The sequence below is a fragment of the Colletotrichum scovillei genome (assembly GCF_011075155.1).
Source record: "Colletotrichum scovillei strain TJNH1 chromosome Unknown Contig00006, whole genome shotgun sequence".
NCBI classification, from domain to species: Eukaryota; Fungi; Ascomycota; class Sordariomycetes; order Glomerellales; family Glomerellaceae; genus Colletotrichum; species Colletotrichum scovillei.
The window spans coordinates 3,405,143-3,428,382 of record NW_023336264.1 but is presented as its reverse complement, the minus strand read 5'-3'; the positions used below and the strand labels follow the sequence as shown (position 1 = coordinate 3,428,382).

General features: G+C 54.9%; 8 protein-coding genes across 8 annotated transcripts; 2 read left to right on the top strand and 6 right to left on the bottom strand.

Annotated features, from left to right (window-relative positions):
• Positions 1–1,037: 1,037 nt before the first annotated feature.
• HER10_EVM0011826 (uncharacterized protein) lies at positions 1,038–4,013 on the bottom strand. The gene has a single exon (XM_035481245.1). The coding sequence runs from the start codon at positions 3,775–3,777 to the stop codon at positions 1,210–1,212; it is 2,568 nt and encodes an 855-aa protein (XP_035333423.1). The 5' UTR covers positions 3,778–4,013; the 3' UTR covers positions 1,038–1,209.
• Positions 4,014–4,402: 389 nt separating this feature from the next.
• HER10_EVM0010202 (heat shock factor binding protein 1) lies at positions 4,403–4,825 on the top strand (the record flags this gene model as incomplete). Its single annotated transcript, XM_035479670.1, has 3 exons — positions 4,403–4,444; positions 4,563–4,665; positions 4,737–4,825. The coding sequence occupies 3 exons, from the start codon at positions 4,403–4,405 to the stop codon at positions 4,823–4,825; spliced, it is 234 nt and encodes a 77-aa protein (XP_035333210.1).
• A 280-nt stretch (positions 4,826–5,105) lies between these two features.
• HER10_EVM0002371 (protein disulfide-isomerase erp38) lies at positions 5,106–6,275 on the bottom strand (the record flags this gene model as incomplete). Its single annotated transcript, XM_035472086.1, has 2 exons — positions 5,106–5,698; positions 5,765–6,275. The coding sequence occupies 2 exons, from the start codon at positions 6,273–6,275 to the stop codon at positions 5,106–5,108; spliced, it is 1,104 nt and encodes a 367-aa protein (XP_035332274.1).
• Positions 6,276–6,670: 395 nt separating this feature from the next.
• HER10_EVM0004223 (40S ribosomal protein S29) lies at positions 6,671–7,595 on the top strand. The gene is made up of 3 exons (XM_035473875.1): positions 6,671–6,836; positions 6,973–7,072; positions 7,194–7,595. The coding sequence occupies exons 1-3, from the start codon at positions 6,775–6,777 to the stop codon at positions 7,200–7,202; spliced, it is 171 nt and encodes a 56-aa protein (XP_035332477.1). The 5' UTR covers positions 6,671–6,774; the 3' UTR covers positions 7,203–7,595.
• Positions 7,596–7,647: 52 nt separating this feature from the next.
• Positions 7,648–7,878, bottom strand: HER10_EVM0000010 (uncharacterized protein; the record flags this gene model as incomplete). Its single annotated transcript, XM_035469808.1, has 1 exon — positions 7,648–7,878. One exon carries the CDS (start codon positions 7,876–7,878, stop codon positions 7,648–7,650), a length of 231 nt encoding a protein of 76 aa, XP_035331991.1.
• Positions 7,879–7,948: 70 nt separating this feature from the next.
• On the bottom strand, positions 7,949–9,415 carry HER10_EVM0003532 (translation elongation factor Tu; the record flags this gene model as incomplete). The annotated part of the gene is made up of 3 exons (XM_035473206.1): positions 7,949–9,082; positions 9,151–9,179; positions 9,241–9,415. 3 exons carry the CDS (start codon positions 9,413–9,415, stop codon positions 7,949–7,951), a joined length of 1,338 nt encoding a protein of 445 aa, XP_035332399.1.
• Positions 9,416–9,823: 408 nt separating this feature from the next.
• HER10_EVM0011571 (uncharacterized protein) lies at positions 9,824–11,483 on the bottom strand. Its single transcript, XM_035480999.1, has 2 exons — positions 11,138–11,483; positions 9,824–11,054 (listed from the first exon to the last, which is right to left on the bottom strand). Exons 1-2 carry the CDS (start codon positions 11,161–11,163, stop codon positions 10,223–10,225), a joined length of 858 nt encoding a protein of 285 aa, XP_035333396.1. The 5' UTR covers positions 11,164–11,483; the 3' UTR covers positions 9,824–10,222.
• Positions 11,484–14,087: 2,604 nt separating this feature from the next.
• On the bottom strand, positions 14,088–18,259 carry HER10_EVM0002196 (NDT80/PhoG like DNA-binding family protein). Its single transcript, XM_035471919.1, has 3 exons — positions 16,601–18,259; positions 16,162–16,533; positions 14,088–16,063 (listed from the first exon to the last, which is right to left on the bottom strand). Exons 1-3 carry the CDS (start codon positions 17,473–17,475, stop codon positions 15,301–15,303), a joined length of 2,010 nt encoding a protein of 669 aa, XP_035332252.1. The 5' UTR covers positions 17,476–18,259; the 3' UTR covers positions 14,088–15,300.
• Between the last annotated feature and the right edge of the window lie 4,981 nt (positions 18,260–23,240).

The following is a 23,240-nucleotide window of genomic DNA, read 5'->3' as shown; positions in this document are numbered from 1 at the left end:
TTGGTTTTCGTAATTGTATGGCCAGCCACTTCGTCGTAGTATACGATGATGAAGCCAGTGGATAGAAGGAACAAGTGAAACTTGGGTAATTACGTATCAATGTTGGCCTGGACCATATGTTCTTCCATATCGACTTATACCAAGATGTAGTAGCTGGGATTCTCTACGAAAAAGAAAAAGCCCCTTTCACCGCCGAAGACCAGGGGTTTAGATATTGAAACCCTATCCATGTTATCACAAACTTCGGCCCCTCCCCAGTCGCCGGAATATCATAGACTCGAGGATCGTAATCAATTCCCCTCACCCCTCCTCATCATCATACAGGCTATAAATCGTCCTCAATGGGTGGTAACTTCCATAGTCATACGAGATCGTCTTCCTCACGGCCCCATGAATACAGAATCTACGTTGATGCATTCGTTCTTTTATGAACCCCTGATATTGAAGCATTCCACCAAAGCTGGAAGAAGAACTGCCTACACCCTGGCCGGAAGATATAAGCAGGGTGTAGCAGGCTTTCCTCCTCTACTTGACGCGAGTTCTATGATATTCCAGAGCAGCTGGAGAGGGGCCAGGCGTTTTTGTCTCGATGAGGATACAGAACACCGAATTTTCCCTTTTCAGGAAACTTTTTTCTCTTTTTTGCTTCCGAATACCAGGAAATGTTCCGTATCACGAAGTAAGGTAACTTGTAATTTCACTTTAGTTCCGAGGACTGCCCCTTGGGTAGGAAACAAATACACCATGGCGAGCAGTGTGTGAATCTCTCTTAGTATCCCTAGTAGAGACCTGAAGCTATACTCTTGGAAGTGTTCATTCCCTGAAGAAGAGCCGGCTTATGTTTGGAGACGATTAGGATCGCAGACGCCTATAATTCGCAATGGTCACTTTCAACTGTCCAGGGGGTTGCCATTAGCAACTTAGCCGTGGCCGATACCGTCCACCTCAATGGTCAATTTCGATATCATATAGATACAGAGCACAAGTACGCAATCACGCTACCGTTCACTCGACAAATCTTGAATAACTCTATAGACCACGGGGCGGGTGGGGGAGAAGGACGCAACTTGATGCTTAAGTGGGCGTATCCTAAACCCATTCTCATTCTGGTATCATTTTCGAATAAAACACATGACTGAATCTTCCCGCTATGACAAGCGCTCCAAGCCCACAACCAAAGCGGACATGCAACCGCTCCTTTCGCTACTCCTATAAGGGAGGCAGCTCCTCTCGACAAATGGGACACTGCAACCGAAACCGCATCCAACCCTCCAAACACGCGCTGTGGAAGATGTGCCGGCACGGCGTCACCATGTAATTCCTCCTCGTGAACACGCCGACGACCCCTCCGGCCGTCGGATCCTCCTCGCCCGCCCGCATGACGGGCACCTCGAGCACCTCACGGCAAATAGCGCAGTCGATGGCGCGTAGGTTACTCCCGCCACTCTTCTTATCCCGTACGTCCTCGCCGCCGCTGCCCGATCTCACCCTCTCCAGGGACGGCGAACCCGGCTCCGAGAGCAGACCGATCGGCAGCCCGCCGGCCTCGACGCCGTCCTCGCGCAGGATCGGGTGGTAATCCCACGCGTCGGGCGTCCAGCTCTTTGGTACACCGAACCGCGGGCCGAGCACGTACTGGAAGGCGAGCATCCAGAGCTGGATCCACAGCCACGCGCAAAAGACGAGGAACGCGCGCCGGTCCGTCTCGGCAAAGAGGAAGTTGTTCTCGTAGACGTAAAAGTAGGCAAAGGGTAGCAGCCGCAGGACGGACTGGCCAATGACAAACTGCCAGGTCAGCGCGCGGCGGCAGTTGCGGATGATGTTGCGGTGGATCTGCGGCACCCAGAAGGAGAAGTAGACGAGGGCCACGCTGTTGACGAAGAAGTTGCGCACGCGCGGGTACCAGGACGTGGAGGCGATGGAGACGAGGAGGATGAGGGACACGGTCATGGCGAAGCGGAATATGACGGCCTGGAACGTAACCTCGGGCCCGATGCGATGGCCGCCCCCCGCGCCGGTGCCCGCTGTCGGTACGGCTGCCGCACCACTCGCGGCGTCTGCGATCTCCGCGTCAATATCCTGATCTGAGGGAATGATAATCGGAGGCGAGGGTGCTCTCCTGCGAGGCCCTGCGGTGACGGGCCGAGGGAGGGAGTCCGTCTCGAGATCTTGCGCAGGCGTCGCCGGTGTGCGCGGCGACTCATTGTTTGCGTTTTGCTGCTCCCTCTCGGCGCGCCTTCTGTTCTCAGGCTCCTGCACTTTGTGAATTTCCGCTAAAAAGAAGCCGCCGAGTGACATGGACAGAAACGCTGAAAAGAGGAGCGAAAGTGACTCCAGGTACGTGATACTCGCATCCAAAGCCCACATGGACGCCGCGGCGAAGATGCCGCCGTCTACCATGACCATCATACTGATGGTCGAGTAGCTAATGCGACCCATCGTTGAGGGTGTAGCCGATTCCTTCATCTGCTGCTTGAGGAGGAGGGCCTGCGTGAGGATCACCATCGCGAAGAGGAGGATCCATACACGGATCTTGTGGTAGATAATCTCCGTCTTCATGCCTTGAAGATGTTGTCCATCAACGGGCGCGAAATCCGGCGGCCCCTTGGTCTCGAGAAAGAAGGCGCAGTCTGGGGACCAAATGACGGCTGAGAGCTGGAGCTCTGGGACGCCGCGAATGGGCGCGCCTTCTGGGAATCGTAATTCTTGCTCAATGTCGCTGATGATCCTTGCCATACCCTCCCTGGTTGGGTGAAAACCCTTCATGTCTAGAAAGTTCCTGTCCGGCGGATGGACTTGGGCGTACATGATGTACTCGCAATGCGGCGTCGGGTTGAGCGTATCCGGTGGGTTCGACAGGTCCGAAGTCCACGGCATCACGCCATCGTTGAACACCTCCTTCTCCTTTCTACGAAGCACTTCAGCGAGGGTCAGATTGAGCAGCCGCTGGCTCGACTGGAAGAAGTCTAAGCTGGGTGCTAGATGCGGCAAACCGAAAATGCCGTCAAACTTCTCGCTGGTCGTCGTCAACAGAATAGTCCCCTGACGAGGCCACTGGACACCATGTAGCCTCATTTCCCAGTTGACGCCGCTGCCTTTGACATCCTCAATGGTAATGGACGCTTTTGCACTGCGCACCTTGCCGCCAGACGAGGGGCCCTCGTCGTCCTCGAAGTCGCTGCGGTAATCCAGTTCCCTCCCGTGCTTACCAGTGTCGACGAGGTCCATCAAGATCTTGCCCTCGTCTCCAGTGATGTTCCTGGCCCATTCTGACTGCGTGCCGCTCCAATGCAGGCTCGGCGTGATGGCGCTCAGGTTGTAGTTCGTCCACTCCCTCCTCGACGTCGCTCCCCTCCGGATCCAGGTCCCCTTGACCGCGCCCGTGGCGTTCTGCCACACCGGCTCTCCCTCTCCAATGTCCCACAGGTTCACCCCGCCGACGGGCGGTATCGCGTTGTGGCTCCATTCCAAGCAGCGTTCCCGAAAGCGCTCGAGATCGTCCCAGGCGAACCCGTCTTCGGGGCGGAACCCCGTCAGGTTGAGCGACCTAGGGACCAGGTCCTCGGACGTGCCGTTCTCGCGCGGTGAAAAGTCGCCGTACGTCGAGGTGTTTAGGAGGTCGAGAGCGTGCTGGTGTCGTCGCAGGCGCTGGATCGCCAGGTCCGAGGCGGAGAAGAGAGACGCGCCGCCATTGCCGGGGGAAAGGAGGATCCAGAAGACGCCGACGAAGGCGAGGGCGAGGAAGACGAGGCGCGGGTCTCGGTATGGACTGGGCATGGTGTGCGGCGTGCCTTATGCCGCTTGACTCGGGGCCATTGCTCTGCTGCTCTGGCCGGCGGGTGTCGGTTATTGCAGGAAGCCTCGTTGGTCGAACAAAAGGGGGACACAATTAAAGAATGTCTGTAGCGTAGCAATCGGGAATGGGCGACGATGTACGGATGAACTGAACACTGTAGACCGAAAAGTAACTTTGAAGACGGATGACGGCATCAGCCAAGTTGCTGAAAGCGGACCGTTTGACGGCGCGACGGATACCGGAGCCCGGGGGTGCTTCAGTCGTCGGGTCTTATCGCCTTAGGCAGGCCCCACAGGAGGATGGATAGGTACCCGTCCCCTGGTGCTAACGCTGCATGCCGTAGCAGACACCTTCCAGAGCTGGCCTCCGCGTGCGCATCTTGGCCCCTCCACATTGCATGTTTACTGGAACCAACAGCGCAAACACATTGAACCCCGCCAAACCTGGACCGCTTCATCTCTCATACCTCCCAGCCAGGCAACATCAAGGCTCACAACCCCGCCGACGGTATCTTGAAAACAAGCAATACAAAGTAAACAACAACGTTGAGGAATTTGCACGCGGTTTCTACCTTTTACAAGTCAAAGCCTCTCTCGCAGATTGACAATGGCCTCCAACAACCCCGACTCGAGCGCAAACCAGTCTGCGGTCAGTTACCTCACCTTTCACTATGCCTTTGGCACGTCGCCTGGCCTTCGGTAGACCCAGGGCGGCAAACAAAGTCATGTGTGTGGCCTCCCATAAACTGACTCGAAGAACCTCACAGATCTCTGAGGATCCCAAGACCGACGTCAACGCAGCCGTCGAGGAACTTCTCAACACAATTTCTAATAAGTTCGCCGGCGTCTCAAGTGAGATATTTGCAAAGAGTAAGTCTAGGCACTCCCCGAGAAGATGAAACTCAGTTCATATTCCTATACTACGTACTAAAGCTACACAGTGGACGAAATGTCTCGCCGCCTTGACAACCTTGAGGCGGCTCTTCTAGCTAACAAGGAGAAGGACGCCGGCCCGTCCAAATCGTCTTGAATCAGACTCTTGATGGCATACTTCACGAGGCAGGTGGTTCGCATGCCGATGGCGTTAGGGTTCATGGGACAACCTCACAGGAGCTACATATGATGGTCGGGTTCCACGAGGCAGACTTGAGTTATATTTGTTATTGTTATTCATCATCATCGGTATCCTAGACTACCAATCCCAACTGGAGCTAAACACGCTCAGTTGCATGTTGCTTGCTTTTCAACCTCCCAGAACCTCCCCAAACACAGAGTTCAAGATGCGTCTGAAAACTTGCTGATGGAGTTCACTACAACTCCTCCTTCTCACCGGTGACCTTCTCGAGGAACTTGCGGAGAATGTTGGTCTTGCTGGTGATCTCATCACGCTTGGCAGGGGCGAGTCCACCCTTGGAGAGGATGCCGTCGAGGCGCTTAAGCTCCTTCTGGGCATAGCCGTCGCTCTTGCTGAGCTTGTCAAAGACGCGGACGTAGTACTCGGCGTACTTGTACTGCGCCTTCTCCTTGAGGGTCTCGGCCTGCTTCTTGGCCTCGGCGGCGGCCTCGGACAGGCTGGTGCCACCAGTGTACTGGGCGACGATCTCGTCGAGGGAAGCAATGGTACCGGCGATGGCGTTGAGAGCGCCACCGGGGCTGCGGTTGGTGCCGGCCTTCTCGTTGATGAAGTTGACAAAGTCCTCCTCGCTGCGGCCGCCGGTGTAGAGCTCGCCCTCCTTGGAGCCCTTGGGGAAGAACTTGATGGTGGGGTAGGAAGAAACACCCTGGGCGGCGGCAGTGCCCTTGCTGTTCTCGGCCTCGGCATCAACCTTGGCGATCACGACGCCCTCGTCGAGGACGAAGTCCTGGGCGACAGTCTCCCAGATGGGGGCGAGGGTCTTGCAGTCTGTCGAGGAACATCAGGTCAGCATTGTCGGCTAAGAACAAGGGGGATGATAAACTTGAGACTTACGTCCGCACCAAGGAGCAGTGAAGGCAATGAGAACGTCCTTGTCGCCGCCAATGGTGGTCTTGAAGGACTCGTCGGTGAGCATGTTAACGGCGCTGGGCGGGGTGTACTTCTTCTTGGGCTTGACACTGGTCTTCTCCGTGATGAAGGTGCTCAGGGCCTCAAGATCACGACCTCCCTTATAGTCGGTAGGCTGGTCGCTCTTGCCGTCGAACCACTTGAGAGTAGGGAATCCCTGGATCCCGAATCTCTTGCCCAGGTCTCTCTCGGCGTCGGCGTCCACCTTGGCAATCTGGACATCCTTAGAGGACTCGAAGGCGGTGGCAAGCTCCTCGTAGATGGGAGCAAGGTTCTTGCAGTGGCCGCACCAGGGAGCAAAGAACTCGACGAGAGTGGGCTTGCCAGACTTGAGGACAACATCGTCAAAGTTGGAGGGAATGAGGTCAAGCACGGCAGACTTAGCGGCAACGGTAGCTGCCAGAGCGCCGAGCACGAAGCTCTTGAGGACGACCATAGTTGCTTGATTGAATCGGACGAGGGGAGATAAAGAAGGCTATGTGGTATCTCGACGAACAAAAAGAAAATCAAGCTGCTGAAGAAGATATCAGCAGTTAGGAATAATGGTGGTGCAGACCGATGCTTTGAAATCAGCTGTTGAAGGAATTGGGAAAGAAGCCACTTTGCAGGTCGTCCCCCAACGTCACAGAAGAGCTCAGTCCCTTGTTCCTTCTCCAACAAGCGGCGTTCCCAGAAGGGCCCCACTAGAAAGCAGGGGGGCGAAATCTTATCAGCAAAGCTTATCGACTATCTTATCTACATCACGTGCATCAGCGGAGCACGGACTTCCCCCAGAAGCGAAGGGGGCTCCAACCCACCCTGACCCAAGCCCCAGCAAAATACAGGCGCACAAAAATTTCCGCCAGACGTCCTCAATCCAACCACAGCCAAACCATCTCGAGTTTTCGCCGACCACCCTCTCGACGACACCGCCCACCCGCTCGACAACCGCCATCATGTCTCACGAGTCTGTCTGGAACTCCCGCCCCCGCAACTACGGCAAGGGCTCCCGCTCTTGGTACGAACAAAACCCTCTCTCTCTCAGCGAAAGATTTTGGATGGAAGGAGATGGAATCGGGAATATTGGATCGCGCCCGCGCGCGCAAAGGCGCATAGAAAGGAAGCAGAAATGCTGACATTTTCACTTTTTATAGCCGTGTCTGCAAGCACACCGCCGGTCTCATCCGCAAGTACGACCTCAACCTGTGCCGTCAGTGCTTCCGTGAGAAGGCCAAGGACATCGGCTTCAACAAGGTATGCAAAATACAAATAACCCCCGGAACCTACGATCGACTATGGCCTGAGCCTTTGACCCCTCACTCGGCCATGACTTTCAGAAAGCGCAAACCGCTAACCCGAGCCTGCTATTCTACAGTACCGTTAAATTGTCCAAAACTCCGAGACGGCAAAGGATGGGAACTTGGTGAAGGTGGTTGGGCATGAGTGGCCCGTGGAAAAATGCATTCAGACAAGAGGGAAGGCTTCCAAGGGCAATTGGAGTTCTTATGGCTGGCTTAACGGAAAGTGCAAAAATCCGTCGGACGTCCAACTGAGGATAGACGAATACCACGACATTGAACCTTTTACCACCATCCAAAATTTTGGGGCCCTCAATATCAAGCAAAGAAAGACTGAGCTGAGCTGCGCGTGAAGACGGCACGACTCACCTGTAGCTTGTGAAACCGCGCGACGCCTGGGTACCAAGCAGCTAGCTAGTATGGCCCTTCAAGTTCTGGGGATGTAATTGATGACTCGAGGTTTATCAAGTAACACGATGACATATCAAGTGAGCATACACGCATTGACATGGGCTAGTGGTATCAATATTGTCATGTGGCACAAAGCACAGATTGTTCTATTGTCCATCGTCTTCTAAAAGTACATGATTCAAAGACAAGGGGGTGAAGTAGAGCGGAGATCTTTGAGCCCAAACCCCGACAATATACACGAGCTCGAGGGCTCAAAGCGGAAAACTCTGGGTCGGTTGTACATGAAATCGTGAAGCAATCCAACTCCTTTTTTTGTACAATCCCAATTTTTTTCACCATCCGGGTTCCCATTTCATGTCGGGGAAGTTGTGTTTCTGGGTGCCGTTTCACCTAGTTTTGAGATATTTTCGGCGAGTATCCCTTATTTCAGAATACGGGTGATGAGACCAGTGGCGACGGTGCGTCCACCCTCACGGACGTTGAAGCGCTGGCCAACCTCGACAGCAGAGGGGTGGTGCAGCTGAGCAACCATCTCGACGTTGTCACCGGGCATGACCATCTTGTTCTTGGCGTCCTCGGTTCCCTCGGGGAAGGTGAGGGTGACGGACTCGTCGGCAGTACGGAGGTACATCTGGGGCTTGTAGTTCTCGTGGAAACCGGTGTGACGGCCACCCTCATCCTTGGACAGGACGTAGAGGGAGACGAGGAAGCTAGAGTGGGCCTTGACGGTGCCAGGCTTGCAGACGACCATACCACGGCTGATATCCTCGCGCTTGATACCACGGAGGAGAAGACCGGAGTTGTCACCAGCACGGGACTCTTCGCAAGACTTCTTGAAGGTCTCGATATCGGTGACCTTGGACTTGATGATCTGGTCACCCTTGCCGACAATCTCGACTTCGGTATCCTTCTTCAGGAGACCACGCTCGACACGGCCGGAAACAACGGTACCACGGCCAGAGATGGAGAAGACATCCTCAACGGACATGAGGAAGGGCTTCTCGAGGTCACGGGTAGGGGTGGGGATCCACTCGTCGACGGCCTTGAGCAGCTCATCAATCTTCTCCTGACCAATCTCGGGTCTCTGGTTCTGCATGGCCATGAGGGCGGAACCCATGATGACGGGGGTCTCGTCACCCTCGAAGCCGTAGGTGCTGAGAAGCTCACGCATCTCCATCTCGACAAGCTCCAACATCTCGGGATCGTCGATGGCGTCGACCTTGTTGACGAAGACGACAATCTTCTGGACACCGACCTGGCGGGCAAGCAGCAAGTGCTCACGGGTCTGGGGCATCTGACCGTCGGAGGCGGCAACGACGATGATAGCACCGTCCATGTTGGCGGCACCAGTAATCATGTTCTTGATGTAATCGGCGTGACCAGGGCAGTCGACGTGGGAGTAGTGGCGGTTGTCGGTCGAGTACTCGATGTGGGCAGTAGAAATGGTGATACCACGCTTGCGCTCCTCGGGAGCCTTGTCAATGGCACCATACTCGAGGAAGTTGGCGAGGCCCTTCTCGGCCTGTCTCTTGGTGATGGCGGCGGACAGAGTGGTCTATTGGGAGTTTGGTCAGTATTTATCGCGCATTGGCACAACCCTCTCAGGTCTTGCTTGATGTGTACCTTTCCGTGATCGACGTGGCCAATAGTACCTGTAGAGGTTCCCCCAGATTAGCTACATTTCCCACGCATTGATCGTCCAGGTGCCCATACCAATGTTGACGTGAGGCTTTGTCCGCTCGTAGACGGCGTATGTGCGGTAGACGTTGAGGATGGGTGAGACGTTCTGTCTCTTCAGAGTGGCCTGAAGGGGGCTAACGTTGCCCTGGCGCAGCGAGGCGCGCGCCGTCCGGAAGAACGGCGCAACGGATCTCAGGGAGGCGGACATTTTGGCAGCTGTGGGTATTAAATAGTACAGTAGAAAGAGAGAAGAATGAACAGAGAGGAGATGGACGATGGAATGGCTCGTTGTCGACAACGGCTTTTGTGATGGTGAGGTAGGGGGGGAAGGAGGTTGATGAGGTATCGTCTGATGGGAGTCGGCGTCCTCGAAATTTTTTTGCTGCCGGGACATTCCTTTTCGACCAGGAAAGACGGGGGAGCTCTGTGCTGGAGCTCCTGCATCCATTGGCGGGCCGGTATGTCAGTGCTCTCCCCGGCCCCACCTCGCGAGCCATTCACGTCGCGTCGCCTCCCTTGAGTGCTGTTCCGGTAATGCGCGAGTCTTGACTGGCTGGGGCACATTTCAAGTCTTGCACGTCATGCAGATGGTTTTGATAGACCTTTGAAGAATTTCGCCGGCAGGAAATGGGTACCCAAAGAGCCTCAATATATATAGCTAGTTTCCTTAAGTTGGCGCTTGTTGGTAGTCGATGGTGTTGTCATGGGCATCTACAATTGCTTCTACTAGCGAACCTAGCAGGTCACATATTGGAGTTCCAGCGCTCTGAAGCATTGCACTTCTGCTACATGCCATGATGCAAAGAGCTCTTTCGCCGCAAGATCCAACCGTGATGGACACCTTGTAGACATGAAAAGAAAAGGATGTCCACAGATGTCACGCATGAACTACAATGCCCTCATGCCCTCTCAAATAGACTCTGTCCAATTCCCTCTGCAACAGGGAACGTCTAACAAAGCACGCTCATGATGACCTAGCTATCGATTCAAGACCACAGACAGTCATGCAGATACCTCACTCATCACCGTCAGATCCAGACCCCGACTCACCACCATCACCACCACCCTCGCCGCCCCCATTCTTCCCCTCCTTCGCCTTGGCCCTCTTCCTCAGCTTCTTCAACCGGTTCAGCCTCTTCTTCTTCTCCTTCAGCGCCTCCTCCTTACCGGCCTTGAACTTTTCCAGCTCCTCGGCCTTCTTCACCCTCTCCCGCTGCTTGACCCGTATCGCAAGACGCTTCTTCTTCCCAGGCCGCCTCCTCCTCGCCGCCGCCGCGTCCGCCTCTTCCTTTGTCTTCCCAGCATCTCCTTCTGCTGCTGCTGCTGTTCCTGCTGTTCCCTTTGACGATACCCCGGTACCAGAAGTCGTCGTCACCCGCCAAGGCTGCTCCATCCCCCACCACCGCCTCTGCGCCCGCTCGAGAACCTCCTCGCCCGACACCGCCGCGAAAGCGAGCTCCGCCTTCACCTCGGGCGTCGGCTCCCCGGCGATGTAGTACGACAGCGGCCTCTTGCGGATCATGGCTCCGTCGCCCGCCATCGCGCGCTCGTCCTCGTCGACCAGCGCAATCTTTGTCGCCGGGTTCGACGTGGTGAAGAGCCGGAACTCAAACTCTTCGGGCTCGTCTTCTTGAACGTCATTCTCGGCCGTTTCTCCGCTCGTCGCCGCTGTTGCTGGTTGCTGCTCGATCGTTTCTGTCGGGGCCGCGTCGGCGTCGGCGTCGTCGCCTAGGTCGAGCATGCCCGCCATACGGGCATGCAGCTTCGCCAGGAGGTCCGCATTTTGCTGCTCGTCGTGGTCCGCTCCTTCATCGTCGGACGACTCCCCGAGGTCTTCTCGCCGGACTCTGTTTCGTGCCAAGTTCTGATCAGCGCTGCTGCAGGCGCAAGGGGGGGGAGGGTCACAGGAGAGGTAATGGTTGCGCCTCACCTCTTTGCGTCAGGAAGCTCAAACATGGCTGCGTATTCGTCGTCGGGGAGGTTGTCAGGTAAGACGGCACCGGAAAGGTGCTCTGGGACGTTGTGACGTTGTGGCGCCAGACGAGAGAATACGAAGAGGGAGAGAGAGAACGAGTGAATTGTAACCCACCCGGCCGTAATTTCGATCGCCGAGTCCCCGTGCAAAGCTGAAGACAGAAAACTGACGAAAGAGCAACTTCACAGTGAGACCGGTGCTATGTGGAGTTCTGAGCACGGGACGGAAGGTTGCAATGTGATGGACGGCGGGCGGGCTGACCGGTGGAATTTCGCCCGACCGCGGAGCCGTTCAATTGAGATTTTCGCTCGCTAAGGTGGGAGCGTCGAACCTTATCTTATCGCGAGTCGTGAGGTCCTACCACTACCTAAGTACCTACCTACCTGTACCTTAAGGTACCTTGCCTAATTAGAAGACAGGCAAGGTATCCATACGAACGGGTACGACAAGTGAGAACAAGGAATGGACTTTGCTCCAGATACAATGTGTTCAAATACTTGCGAGCAAGTGCGGATATGGTGTGCAAGCTAGATAGCAAATGGAGTTGTTACCTATGCAAGTGGGCGGTCACTTTGCTTTACGGCTGAAGATCATTGATTGACGCTGCATCATTACCATCAACCGGGTTCTCAAGTAACTGCCGTCGCCGCTGTCTCTTCACATTACAACGAAGCTTCTTGAACCTGGTACTAGATATCTGATAGTCAACCACGGAAACCACAGCCTTCTTTTCCTCTATTAGTCGTAAATGCATCGGCTCCCTCAAGTCATTTGTCGAACAGCTCCAATCAATCTCTCTTCCACCCCACAAAGGTGTCGAACAACCGCAGCGTGAAAACCCCACCCATTCAGCACCCAATACGTCAAATCATAAGGTAAGGTACTCCGTACACCTCTTCCCAAAGCTCCCACGTTTCCATCCCTCCATCCCAAACGTCTGTCTGACCTCTATTAATGCATCCTCAATACAAAACATGACAGCCCTCTCAACCCGGGCGAGGGGGTATCAAAACTCCCTGCCCAGTATCCGCCGTCAGCTCGTCAACCGACCCCTCCCCAGCAAGCCACCGAACAAGGAGGTGTGGAGTTCTGATGTACAAACACACCGTGGGAGGAGGGGGAAAAAAATAAGTGACAGTCGGAAACATAACGTGGGCAAAGCAAGGGGTGGGATGAAAAGGCGGGCCGGCCTAGGTTCAAACAACGTGGGAAAGTAAACGCGCCAGCGGAGTCTTCCACCTCTGCCCCTCTCTCTCTCTCTATGTACATACCTACGGATACTTCCATTCGTATGCCGGTAGGTTGTTCTCGCTCTCACTCTCGTAGCCAAATTACCATCCCTCGTTCCTATGCTAGCAAGCTAAGGTAGGTAAGTAGAGGGGGGGAGGATCATCGTCATTCCTACCCAGCTGCTCGGGTCCCCACCCCATGCTACCAACCATTCCATTGCGTACGCCTGTCATATCTAGTATCCGGTACATTTCTGCCCCAGCAGTTCCCATTTCCATGCCCTCCTCCTCCTCCTTCTCCTCCTACCTCAGCGACGCATCCCAATCCTACTGCCAGCTTGCCAGCCTATCCGTTTACTGGCGCCGCGTCCGTACATGCATGCATGAAACGGCACGCGCGCCCACCACCACACTTCACGAGGATCCCACGCGGGCCCAGCGGTAGGCTGAACGCAAGCCCTCCCAGCAAGAGGCCCGAACCGGGCGTCACCCGCGTCTTTCGCCCTGCGTTTGCGTTCGCGTGGGTTTACGTGGGTTGCGTAAGTGGGAAAATGACAAAGATACCTTACCTTACCTACCAACAGTACCTTACCTTATGCCAGCGTATCACAGCAATCTGGTACGTAGTATTGGTTTAGATGGTGGTGGGCTAACATCAGAGAATACGACTCCATGGAAAACCAAAAAAAGGATCCAACAAACATCCCACCAAAAGTGCCTCTCTCTTTTTCTTGCTCTCTCTCTCTTTCTCTCAAAGCGGTCAAGTCTCTGTGGATTCTCATCACGAAGGATTCGGGGCTAGAGTGTTTGGACCAAAGTGACAGAAAAAAACCAAACCCATTCGTATTCTCTTCCTTCCTTCTGGGCTCCCTCCCTCCCTTTCTTTCTGTGTGTGTCTCTCTCGCTCTCTCGCTTTCCGTTCCTGTTCTTTGCCAAACCGGCAGCATTCTACAGCTTCTTTCCTCCTTCACATGCGCTGTACAACATAAAAACCCCGGACCGAATCAAAAGTAATAACAAATACAACAAAAGAACAAGACAAGCAAAAGCAGTATCTTTCCGCCCAAAGCGCACTCATTCCGTCCTATCCCAAGCACCAGCGCCAACGCACCACTAGGACCCCCCCCCCCCCCCCCAAATCCCCCCATCACACTATTGGCATCCAAATTCCCAGCTGAGCGGGCCTGCCGCAGTGGCCCGCCCGCCCGCACCTTTTAGACTCGTGCGTAACGGACCAACGGTAAAAAGTACTACTAGCCAAGGTGTGATCGTGACCGCGCCGTGTGTGTGGGACGTGGGATCGTAGAACGCCGCCGGACGGTGGTGGTGGTGGTGGTAATCTCCCCTCCGTAGAATATGAAAAGAGATGGTCAGACACCTCATACAACTAAGTAGGTGAGTGCTGGGAAGTAGGGGGGTGGAGAGGTCAAAGGTCCCAATCCAACCCAAGCAAAGTCGGTGGCTGATTTCCCCATGTGTGTATGTGTCGTGCACCAACAGTCGATCGAGGTAGGTTGACTTGGTGGACCAAACACATAAATGACCCGCGTGCCCGGTGCCCGGTGCCTGGTGCCCGTATCCGTCTCTCTGCTCATTGTGAACCACCAAAGTTATTTCGAATACGAGCTCTGGGGAGGTTATCCCCAATCAGACACCGGAACCTGGATGAGAAGAGAGTCAACGTGGGGTTTCGGGGCTGGAATGGATGCTTATTCATTGCCTATTTGCTTGCTTGCGCATTTTCTGGCCTATTTTCTCGCCTCTTGCACTCTCTCTTACTATTCCTTCTCTCTCTCTCTCTCTCTCTCTCCCTTCCTCCACGAAACCATCTCTTTCCTCATTCTCTAGCAAATCAAAATCACAAAAAAAATTTCGTCAAGAGTCCGAGAAACCACGCACAGAAGGAACGCCACCACGTTGGGCGGACGTCCAGCCAACCAGCACTCAACCGCCATCCGTTTCCACACCGCCGGTGCCTTCCCATGCCAGGACCCAACCGTTTGGTTCCGTCCCGGGTAAATCAGACGAACTCTCTCCGAGGTGTGGGTGGCGGGACCCAACCACATAGTTGGGGCAAGGCTACCAAGCCCAGGACCATCTCACTTTGGACGTCGTCCCATCCTCGAGGCTGAGCCCTTTGTGGCTTTGTCCTTTTTTCTTTCCGCAATACCCTTTCCTTCTCACAGGCAACACAATTTGCCAACGTTGGCGCATTCGGGACCAAGGATGCCGAGTAAAGACCACAATGCCTTTCATTGCTTTCCCCGTCCGGTACCCGGCGCTCAACAAAAAACCAAGAAATACCATACATATCGTTAAGTAACCCGCCCACGCAATGTCGCAGCACGGCCCGGAGCCGGTGATAGAAGCGTCCGGCCGGAGCATTCGACGTCAATGCTATCTTCCGTGTGGTATCGAAATGCCCAGCCACCCAGACAATGCCCGTCTCTTGACGCCGATCTCGACCATGTCGTTGCTGCGCCTACCCAAATTATGCTCGGGTCCGGTCTGTCATGAGACCTTGTAAAAAAATCACGCCCATGCCGAGCAGAGCCATGAATGGCAACCGCCAGAGGGAAACCTCCTTAACCGTGGGATATGCCGTATTGCAATCGGTGTAAATCCCCCGCCTCGACAGCGATCCAGAATCGAAATATCGCGCCTAGGTACTTGAAGATAAAAAGTCGAATCCGAACCGCAATCACTCTTCTGGCCACGAATTGAAGTTTTAGTGGTACACAGTCAGGGCTGTTGTGCCAGGCCCGGAAACAAGTTCGGCCCTCAAATCTTGCTTCACTCAACTCAAGCATCGTTCGGCCCGACCTATTATTGCCCCTCATGTTTGGAGACAAGTGGCGTGACCCAGCCGCCAATCAGTAATTCTCGCAGCTAATTAGTGTTCCAGGAATAATGGTTCATGCCATCAAATGATCCCCGGTGGGCGCTGCTGTATGACCCAGGGGCTGGAGGAGCGGGAGCATGCTCCTGCTTGGTGGTTGGCGCAGAGCCTCCGCTCGAGTATTGCTCAGGGAAGCCATACGGCCTCGCCTCACTGCTGCTGTACGCAACAGTCGAGGTAGGCTCTCCAGCTGTTGTGGTCCATGAACTCGATGGCGGATAGTAGTCTCGAGAGGGGTTGGAGTGTGACGCAGGGGCTTCAGCCTTGTAGGATGGCGGTGCAATATCGCTGGGGTTGCTGCCCACTGCTCCGTACGACGAGCCGTACCGGTACTCCGGGGATGCCTCGTGATGAGACATTGACCCGATGGAAGGCTGGCTTGCGTGCCTAGGGCTCTTGGTAGGTCGGGGGTTATCGACGTATCTAGGCACGTTGAGCGCGTTGTCTGAGCTCGATGCCATTGCCGTTGCCGATACCGATAGTGGTGGCGGAGCAGTTGTGCTTTGCACATAAGCGTATTGTGTCCTGATCGGAGGCTGTTGCTGTTCGTTGGCGACCAGGGAAAGCTGAACGGAAGGCATCGACGTTTGCAAAGGCATGTCATGGGCCTCTCCACCGAAGCTTGCACTTCCCGGCAGAGCAACCTTGTGGTAAGATTCTCCCATTGTCGTAGCGGGGTAGCTTGCCGAACCAGCTGGTGGTAGTTGTGGCATCCCGGGCACAGAGTTGGAGGAGGACCAGTTGGGGTATGAGCTACGATGGGTCAGTGACCGGGCTTCGTATCGCAACAATGTCGATCAAGTGATGGACATGTACTCTGGATGGAAGGGGGGGGGGGGGGGTTAGCTTACTTGGATCTCATGGCTCCCATGGGTGCTCCGGGCATCTTGGGCCCTCCTGCGTTGAAGGTGAAGGCGGAACGAGGCATCTGCATGTCCAACCCTCTTGCCTTGGCATCCTGCGGCTTGATAGCCAACGGTCCCGCCACAATACCCAGTCCAGTCTCAACCAAGGCCTGGCCCCTGGAGCCAGCGCTCGATCCTAGCAAGGGAATCTCCTTTCTTGCCTGGAAGTTGCGAGGGCTGCGGCCCCGGACAACAATAGGCGCGGTAGTTGCCTCAGTAAGCACAATCTTGCTTCCGTTGGCCAACGTCCCAACAACCTTGAGGTGGAGCACAAAGTGTTGCTGGAGTTCCTTTCGCCGCCCGTTGTTTGCAGTGGCACTTTGTCAAATCAGCCGAAATTCGTCACGTCTGCGCGCAAGTGCGCCTGTGTTGGGTTGATACTCACATTCTGAACTGCAGTCGGCGCCAGCCAATGGGATAAACGGCATACTCGCCATCGGATTCCGAACCGTCTTCTTGGAAGGGGATAAGGGGAAGCGACGCTGGCTCCTGGTCCGGGGTTTGGGTGATCTCGGGAGAGTTGGGTGGGGGCGTCTTCCAGGGGATGACGATAAGTCGGACGGGGTGGCCATCGACAGACTCGATGGCAGAGATGGTCACTTCAGTGTTGCTGACGGGGACCGTCTCGCCAGTCTCGGATATAACAGAGAGCTGGCCTCGTGGGGTGATGAGAGAGCCGCTAATCTGGAAGAGGTTTCGTCGGTAACAGGTCAGTTCGGGCTGGAGGATGGAACCGTCTGTGCTGTTGGCTGGCATTTCGGAAAGGAAGAACATTCCGTGCAGCTGAGCCGAGAGCTCCAGCTGCTGCATGCGTCCATGCTGGTCGACAATAGTGTGCTTGTCTTGTACCCTCTTGAAGGACAGCAGCTTGTGGTCGTGGTTGACGGTAAGTTTGGAGCCATCGTCTCTCAGGTCCTGGACAATCTCCTGGTAAGGGGGCTGTTCGGTTTGCGAGTAGGGTCTCTTGAGGTTGGGGAAGCTGTGGTGGGATGTCAAGCTGGGATGCGAATGTCTGTCGTACGCATCGGACTCGTCTTGAGGGTAGCGACCATAGGGATAAGATCCGTGGTCTACACTCGGGTGGGTGCTTCTAGGGCGTCCCGCGTGTGGTGAGTTGGCGGCGTGGCCTCCGAGGCCGGAATCCAGGCTGTTGTTGAATCGAGACGACATTTGGACGGGACTCCCATAGTTCGACCAAAGATTGGAATGTGCCGGCTCTTTCAGCTCTGCCATGACGGGGTAAGTGACCGTGGTTGACATTAGAGCATGCCTCTCTGATGCGCTGTAGTCCTGTTCCAGACCCAAGCGCGCTTCTGTCACTCTTCTTCTTCTTCTTGCTTTGTCTCTGGTCTCCGTGTGTACTTTACACAAGGATATGTCGAAGTCCTTGCTTGGTAGTCAACAAGGGCGTGTATGTTGTTGATGTAAGTCGTCTTGACCAAAAGAGGTTGGGATTGGTAAAGCGAAGGGGAGGGAGGGATGAGCGAGTGTGTTATTTGATCTCGAGGAGTGATGGCGAAGACTCGAGAGATGCAGAAGATGCAAAGATGAAGTTGAGGATCAACGGACGACGGTCATGTTTAAGGTTGCAGGGAGAGATGTATACTTGTATCTGATGGGGTGGATGGGTCGCAAGAGGACGGTAGATGTTGGAGGGGGTGTCTGATGAAAATCTTCGGCACTGTTCTGGGGTGGATACAATGATGGGGCAGGGCTGGGGGAGGCCAGCCAAGGCAAGGTCGAGGTTCAAGGTCAAGGTTGCGTCGAGTCGAGTCGGAGTCGAGTCGAGCAGCCAGTTGATGTCTCAACGGGATGTCCCTCCTGCTGGGCCGTTGACCTGTGCCTTCTTCAGCGGCAGCGGCAAAGGCAAGGTCACCGGTACAACGTGACGGCGGGTTCTTGGACAGGACGGTCAGTGCATGCAACCATACTGGGAAGGAGAAAGGTGAGGAGCGGGCGATCTGGTGAGCGGAAGAACAAGGCACGCTATGGAGCTACGACGATGGAGTATGGATGCGCCCTGCAGAGCGGCGACCAGGTTTAGGGAAATACCCTTCTTAGAAGGCGGCGCTATGGGGAAGGGAAGGGAAGGGAAGGGGGCACGCAGGACGCAGCACGCAGAAGCAGTAGTACATACGCAGGCCGTCGTAGACCCAGACTCGCAGACTGGCAGACTAGGAGCAGACGAGGAGGAGGAGAAGAAAGAAGACAAGGTCATCGACGAGGGCCCAGGACGAGGGGCGGCACTGAAACGGTTTGATAAGAGCAAACGAGCACAGTTCAGGATACCAGGTCCAGGGCCTTTTGCTGCTGTTGCAGTAGTGTAGCTCTGGTTTATGAATTTGCATACGGACTACTGGCCCGTCCAAGCAAAGGTACGCAATATTTACCTTACCTTAGTTTTAGTGAGTTGTTAGTGTGAGCAAGACCACAGAGTGAACATGACGGGCGAGCTCCGGGGGGATGGAGAAACAGCGCATCACAAAACGCTTATTCGCCCAAACACACTTACGAACAAGTAGAACCAGCCGACGCATATTCGCACATCCAAGACCAGTCTTGTCTTCATTACCCGCACCCGCACATAGACACACATACGATACCTGAGGGAAAAGATGCATAGCTACGTAGGTCTCATGGATACGTACGGGTTGAATGGCCCCAGTTGGACAGTGGCATACACCCACTTTCTCTCTCTCTCTCTCTCTGTCCGTACCGTACCGTACCGTTCATACACACTCACTCACTCTCTGTTTCTCTTCCTCCCCTCTCACTCGGTCGCCCTCAAAGACACGCGCGCGCACATGCACACACACATTCTCTCACTCTTTTTCTCTCCTCCCCTCTAGCACACCCCCGCTTCTGCCGGAGGCGTGAACAAGTCCCTTGCACAAACTGGTATCGCTAGGAGCAAAAGACATGGAAGAGAGTTGACGGCAAGCCTTCAGGGTTGGCACTACTGACCCTGGTGAGCAGGGTGGCATATGCGGTACGTAGTTCTGTCGAGATGGAGGGACGGAGAAGAACCTGGCATGGATCGTACGGAGGCACGGGGGAGCATCTCTCGAGGAGAAATCGTAGGCTGGAAATGCCCCAAGACCCTCGTCTTGACCAATGGATGCATCATGGCGAAATGTCCAGGGGTTGAAGAGGGGGGTGTCGCTCGATAAGAAGACTAGAGAGAGAATCCTCCGACAGTTGTTGTAGGCTACTGGCCCGCAATTTTTCTAGAAGACCGTTGGGCAGAGACGCCGACGAAGTCAGGAAGTGGAAAGGTGTAGGGGCTAAGGGGGTGTGAGTGTGTGAAAGTGAGAGTGAGAGAGAGGGAGAGGGAGGGTGAGAGGGGGGGGGATCGGTTCACGAGATTGCTGGAGGCCAGGGGCCGAGTTCAACTCGCTTGGGGCACACATCCAGTTCCAACATCCCTGTCCGGGTATGGTGGAGTGGGCAGGCAATATTAAGAGAGGGTTAATATAATAGACACAGGCGCCTGACTGAGGCTTTTGCTGGCAGGCTGGCCAGACAAGAGGCAATGTCTCTGAGTCTGTCCTTATTTTTTCGCCGAACAACGGCGAAGGAGGGGAGGGGTGTTTCCCCGAAAGCAAGGCTGTCAACGGCGCGGTTCGTTCAAGCATTCAGGTGTCGCAACTCTGCTTTTCTTTTGTTCGGGCTCTGCCGTCAAGTGTCATGACTCTCCTGGGAATCAAGACGCGCCAGAGCAGGCACATGCCGGGTTCGAATCGGTCGGGAAGACAACCTCGTTGCTCACTGCTCGCTGAGAGACATGCAAAAAACGAGGGGTGTGGGTGGGAAGAGGCCGCAGATCGAGGAAGCAAGAAACCAGAGGGATCGCTTTTCTTGACCAAGTCAAGGGTATCCGTAAGGAGGAGGAAAGAGGAAGGTAATTGAGCCGGTCGGTCAAGATGCCTGAATCCATGGTATATCGAATGCGTGACCACGACTCGCGATGCTTGCGGTTGCATCTCTCAAAGCCTCACTGCGCATGATTAGACTCATATGGAGATCCGTTATGACTTACATAGGTACATGGGCGCTAGTGACCCTATGGACCAAAGGTAATCTCCCGACTCCTCCTTTCTCCTCCTCTTCGTGTCCGGCTCTTGCGAGTATACAAGAATTGCGAGAATATTATGACAAAGCGAAGGTAAAGGAAGGGTTCAAGGTTGACGACTTGTCAATAATCCGAACAAGAGAAACTCGGAGCACGGGTGACGGGGTGGTAAGATGTGGGTGTGTCAAGGAAGTAGAGGAGGGGGCCCAAAAAAAAAAAAAAAAAAAGAGAACCACAACACAACATGGAAGAGTATCCGCAATATGTGAAGAGAGAAGGATAGGTACAAACGCACAGAGAGAAACAGAAACGAAGAAGCAAAAACACGCAAGAGAGAGAGAAAGAGAGAAAAAATAGCACACAAAAAATAGAGCGAGGCACAAATGCGGAGGCGCCCAGGCATGTTCGTGGGAGAAGTTCCTGAAAGGGGAAGCTAACAGTCTGTGCCCGCACCCGCGGCCAGGGGTCCGCAAAAAGGCGCAGGGTTGAGGGTCGGTCCTCATCATGGCAGTTGATAGAACCCGGCCGCGGGCTTGTCCACGGGGCAATACGTACCTGACTGTCCGTAAGGTAGGTACGTACCTTAGTAGGAGTACGTACCCTCTACTTTTTGTCCCCGTAGTCCCGCCGCCCGCGCAGGTGCACAACCCACCCACTCACTGCTCCAAGGTGCCGCGTCCGGAATCCCACGAACCAGTCGCATCGCATCATTGGCATCGTGCTGCTGCTAAAGTACCTGGGACAGCTGTGCATACCTAAGGTAAGGTAGGTAATGTAGGTAAGGTAGCTAGAATCTCCGTTTCCGAAATGGCCACTACCTATTCGCTAAGGTAACCTGCAGAGCTGCATTCTTCTTGCACTTGTTGCCAATCCCCCTCGCGTCTTTTCTCTCGCGAATAGCCTGGGTGCGGATATCTGCCTCTTGACAATTGGGGGCGCTCGGATACCCCGTCCCCCTTCTTCCAAACAAACACGAAGAAAGGGGTCCCTGGGAAATATGAGAAAAAGAGGCAGCCCGTCTCATCAAGCAAAAGATGGGAAAGACGCGTAATCTTGGCTCCCGTGCTCCAAGGTAATCAACGGCAAGAGGTCCTGGACACGAGACGAGGTGTATTGCGAGACGATCGAAGGCGGCCTGAATTGCGATAGTCAGCATCGTCCTGGTTATTTTGACAGGACAGGACGAGACCACCCGGCGCGAGAGTAGTGTACCTATCTCTCGTCCCTGCCCCTCTCACTCTTCCACGCACGCAGTACATACTTTGAACGGTACACTACCTACTGTTAGTCCCGCGGCACAGTAGCACTGGCTCCCGAGGAGCTTCGAGGGTAGCGCAGCGTAGCTTAGCCGTAGCGTAGCAGCAGAAGAGCAAGTAGCAGCGGCAGCCGACGCAGAAGCATCAGCAGTCAAGGTCAGGTAGGGCGTTCTAGCTTCCCATTTGTCGGCGTTAGGCCGGTTGTGCAAGGTACCTGAACTGCTACTTCCACGTACCGACATGGATCCGGGCGCCGTTGTGTGGTGGAGGGACTAGAACGAGGATGAGGACGAGGGCGGGTGATGGGCGGCTGACCGCCTGCCTTCCTGACCTCACTGCACATTCATCGAGCGGCAAGGTACAGAGGATTCAAGGTACGAATACAATGCCATGCAGTCGCCAGTAACGGCCTGGCTTGGTATGTGGGCCTCGACAACGACCTTGGCTCGGTCTGGATGTGGTTGTGCATCTAGCTTGCAGTGTATGCTCTCTACTGGTCTTCCGAATGGTCTCGGTCGAGGTGCAGGTCTTGATCTTGGTGGCCAGTACTGTGTATTCATAGGCTGTCGTCTGTACTCCGTACATACAGATACTGGGGCGGCAAAGAGAAGGGATCACGGCCGGGTGCATGCAGAGAGTATGCAGTGGCTGCAGTAGCCCTCAGAAGCTTCGACCCACGGCTGCAGCGGCGGACGAATGTGGCTGTTAAGAAGCGTTTGTAGGCTGGGGTCTGACAGAGCGGTGGCCACATGGGCCAAGCAACTGACTGCCTCTGTGCGACTGCGACTGCGTGCGAGGTGAGGTGAGATGCGGTGCTGTACGGTGCGGGTGCGGGTGCGGTGCGATGCCCAAGCACCAAAGCGGTCAATCATCAGATGGCAACGCACACGGATGCCGAGGGATAAGCAGGCCGTCCGATGCGATTTCCTGCATGTCGAGGCGGAAAGGGAAGAGTCGCTCGCGCCGTCTCCCGAGCCAGATGCGATCGGAGCGTAGTCCGGTCACGTCGAGGGTTGGCACGGGGGTGGTGACGACGTGAAGTCGGAGAGTGGAGGACAGGAGCGGACACGAGGGCGGGAGGTAACGTTCAGAGCCTGGGTATCCGTGGACCGTAGAAGACACACACCCCGAGGTGAGGTGAAGCGGATGAAGGTCTGGGATCGAGTTAATTGCTTACGTACTTGGCCCAGCGTAAGGTACGAAGTAAGGGACCCAAGTAAGGTAAGGTATGTTGCAACTTACGGGAGTGGCTTACCTTGTTGTTTTGGCCATTCTCCTAGTAGCAAGTGAATGCAACTCACATATTGAGGAGTAACGAGCTATATTGTTGATCCAGGGTTAGGTAACTCAATATCCGATGTCGATGCCGTATGCGAAAAGGAGGTTACTATGTATGGCAAAGTATTGATTGCGGCAGCCAAAGGATATTGAAGCGATGGCAACTATCGATAACAAATTTCCTTGTTCCAAGGAAACCCCGAGAAACACAGAGCAGAGTCGGGCCTTTGCGCAAGAGGGCCTAATTGCCGCACTCGGGCGACAAGGAAGAGACCTGGTGGCCGAATCGAGTTGGAAATGTCAAGCATGCGATGATTAATCTACGGAGACACAGTTTGTATCCCGGAGCAATATGAATAAAGAAAAGGCGCAACTCCAGAAAAAGTCGGGGGGAGAGGGGGGATTTCCGGGCAGACCAG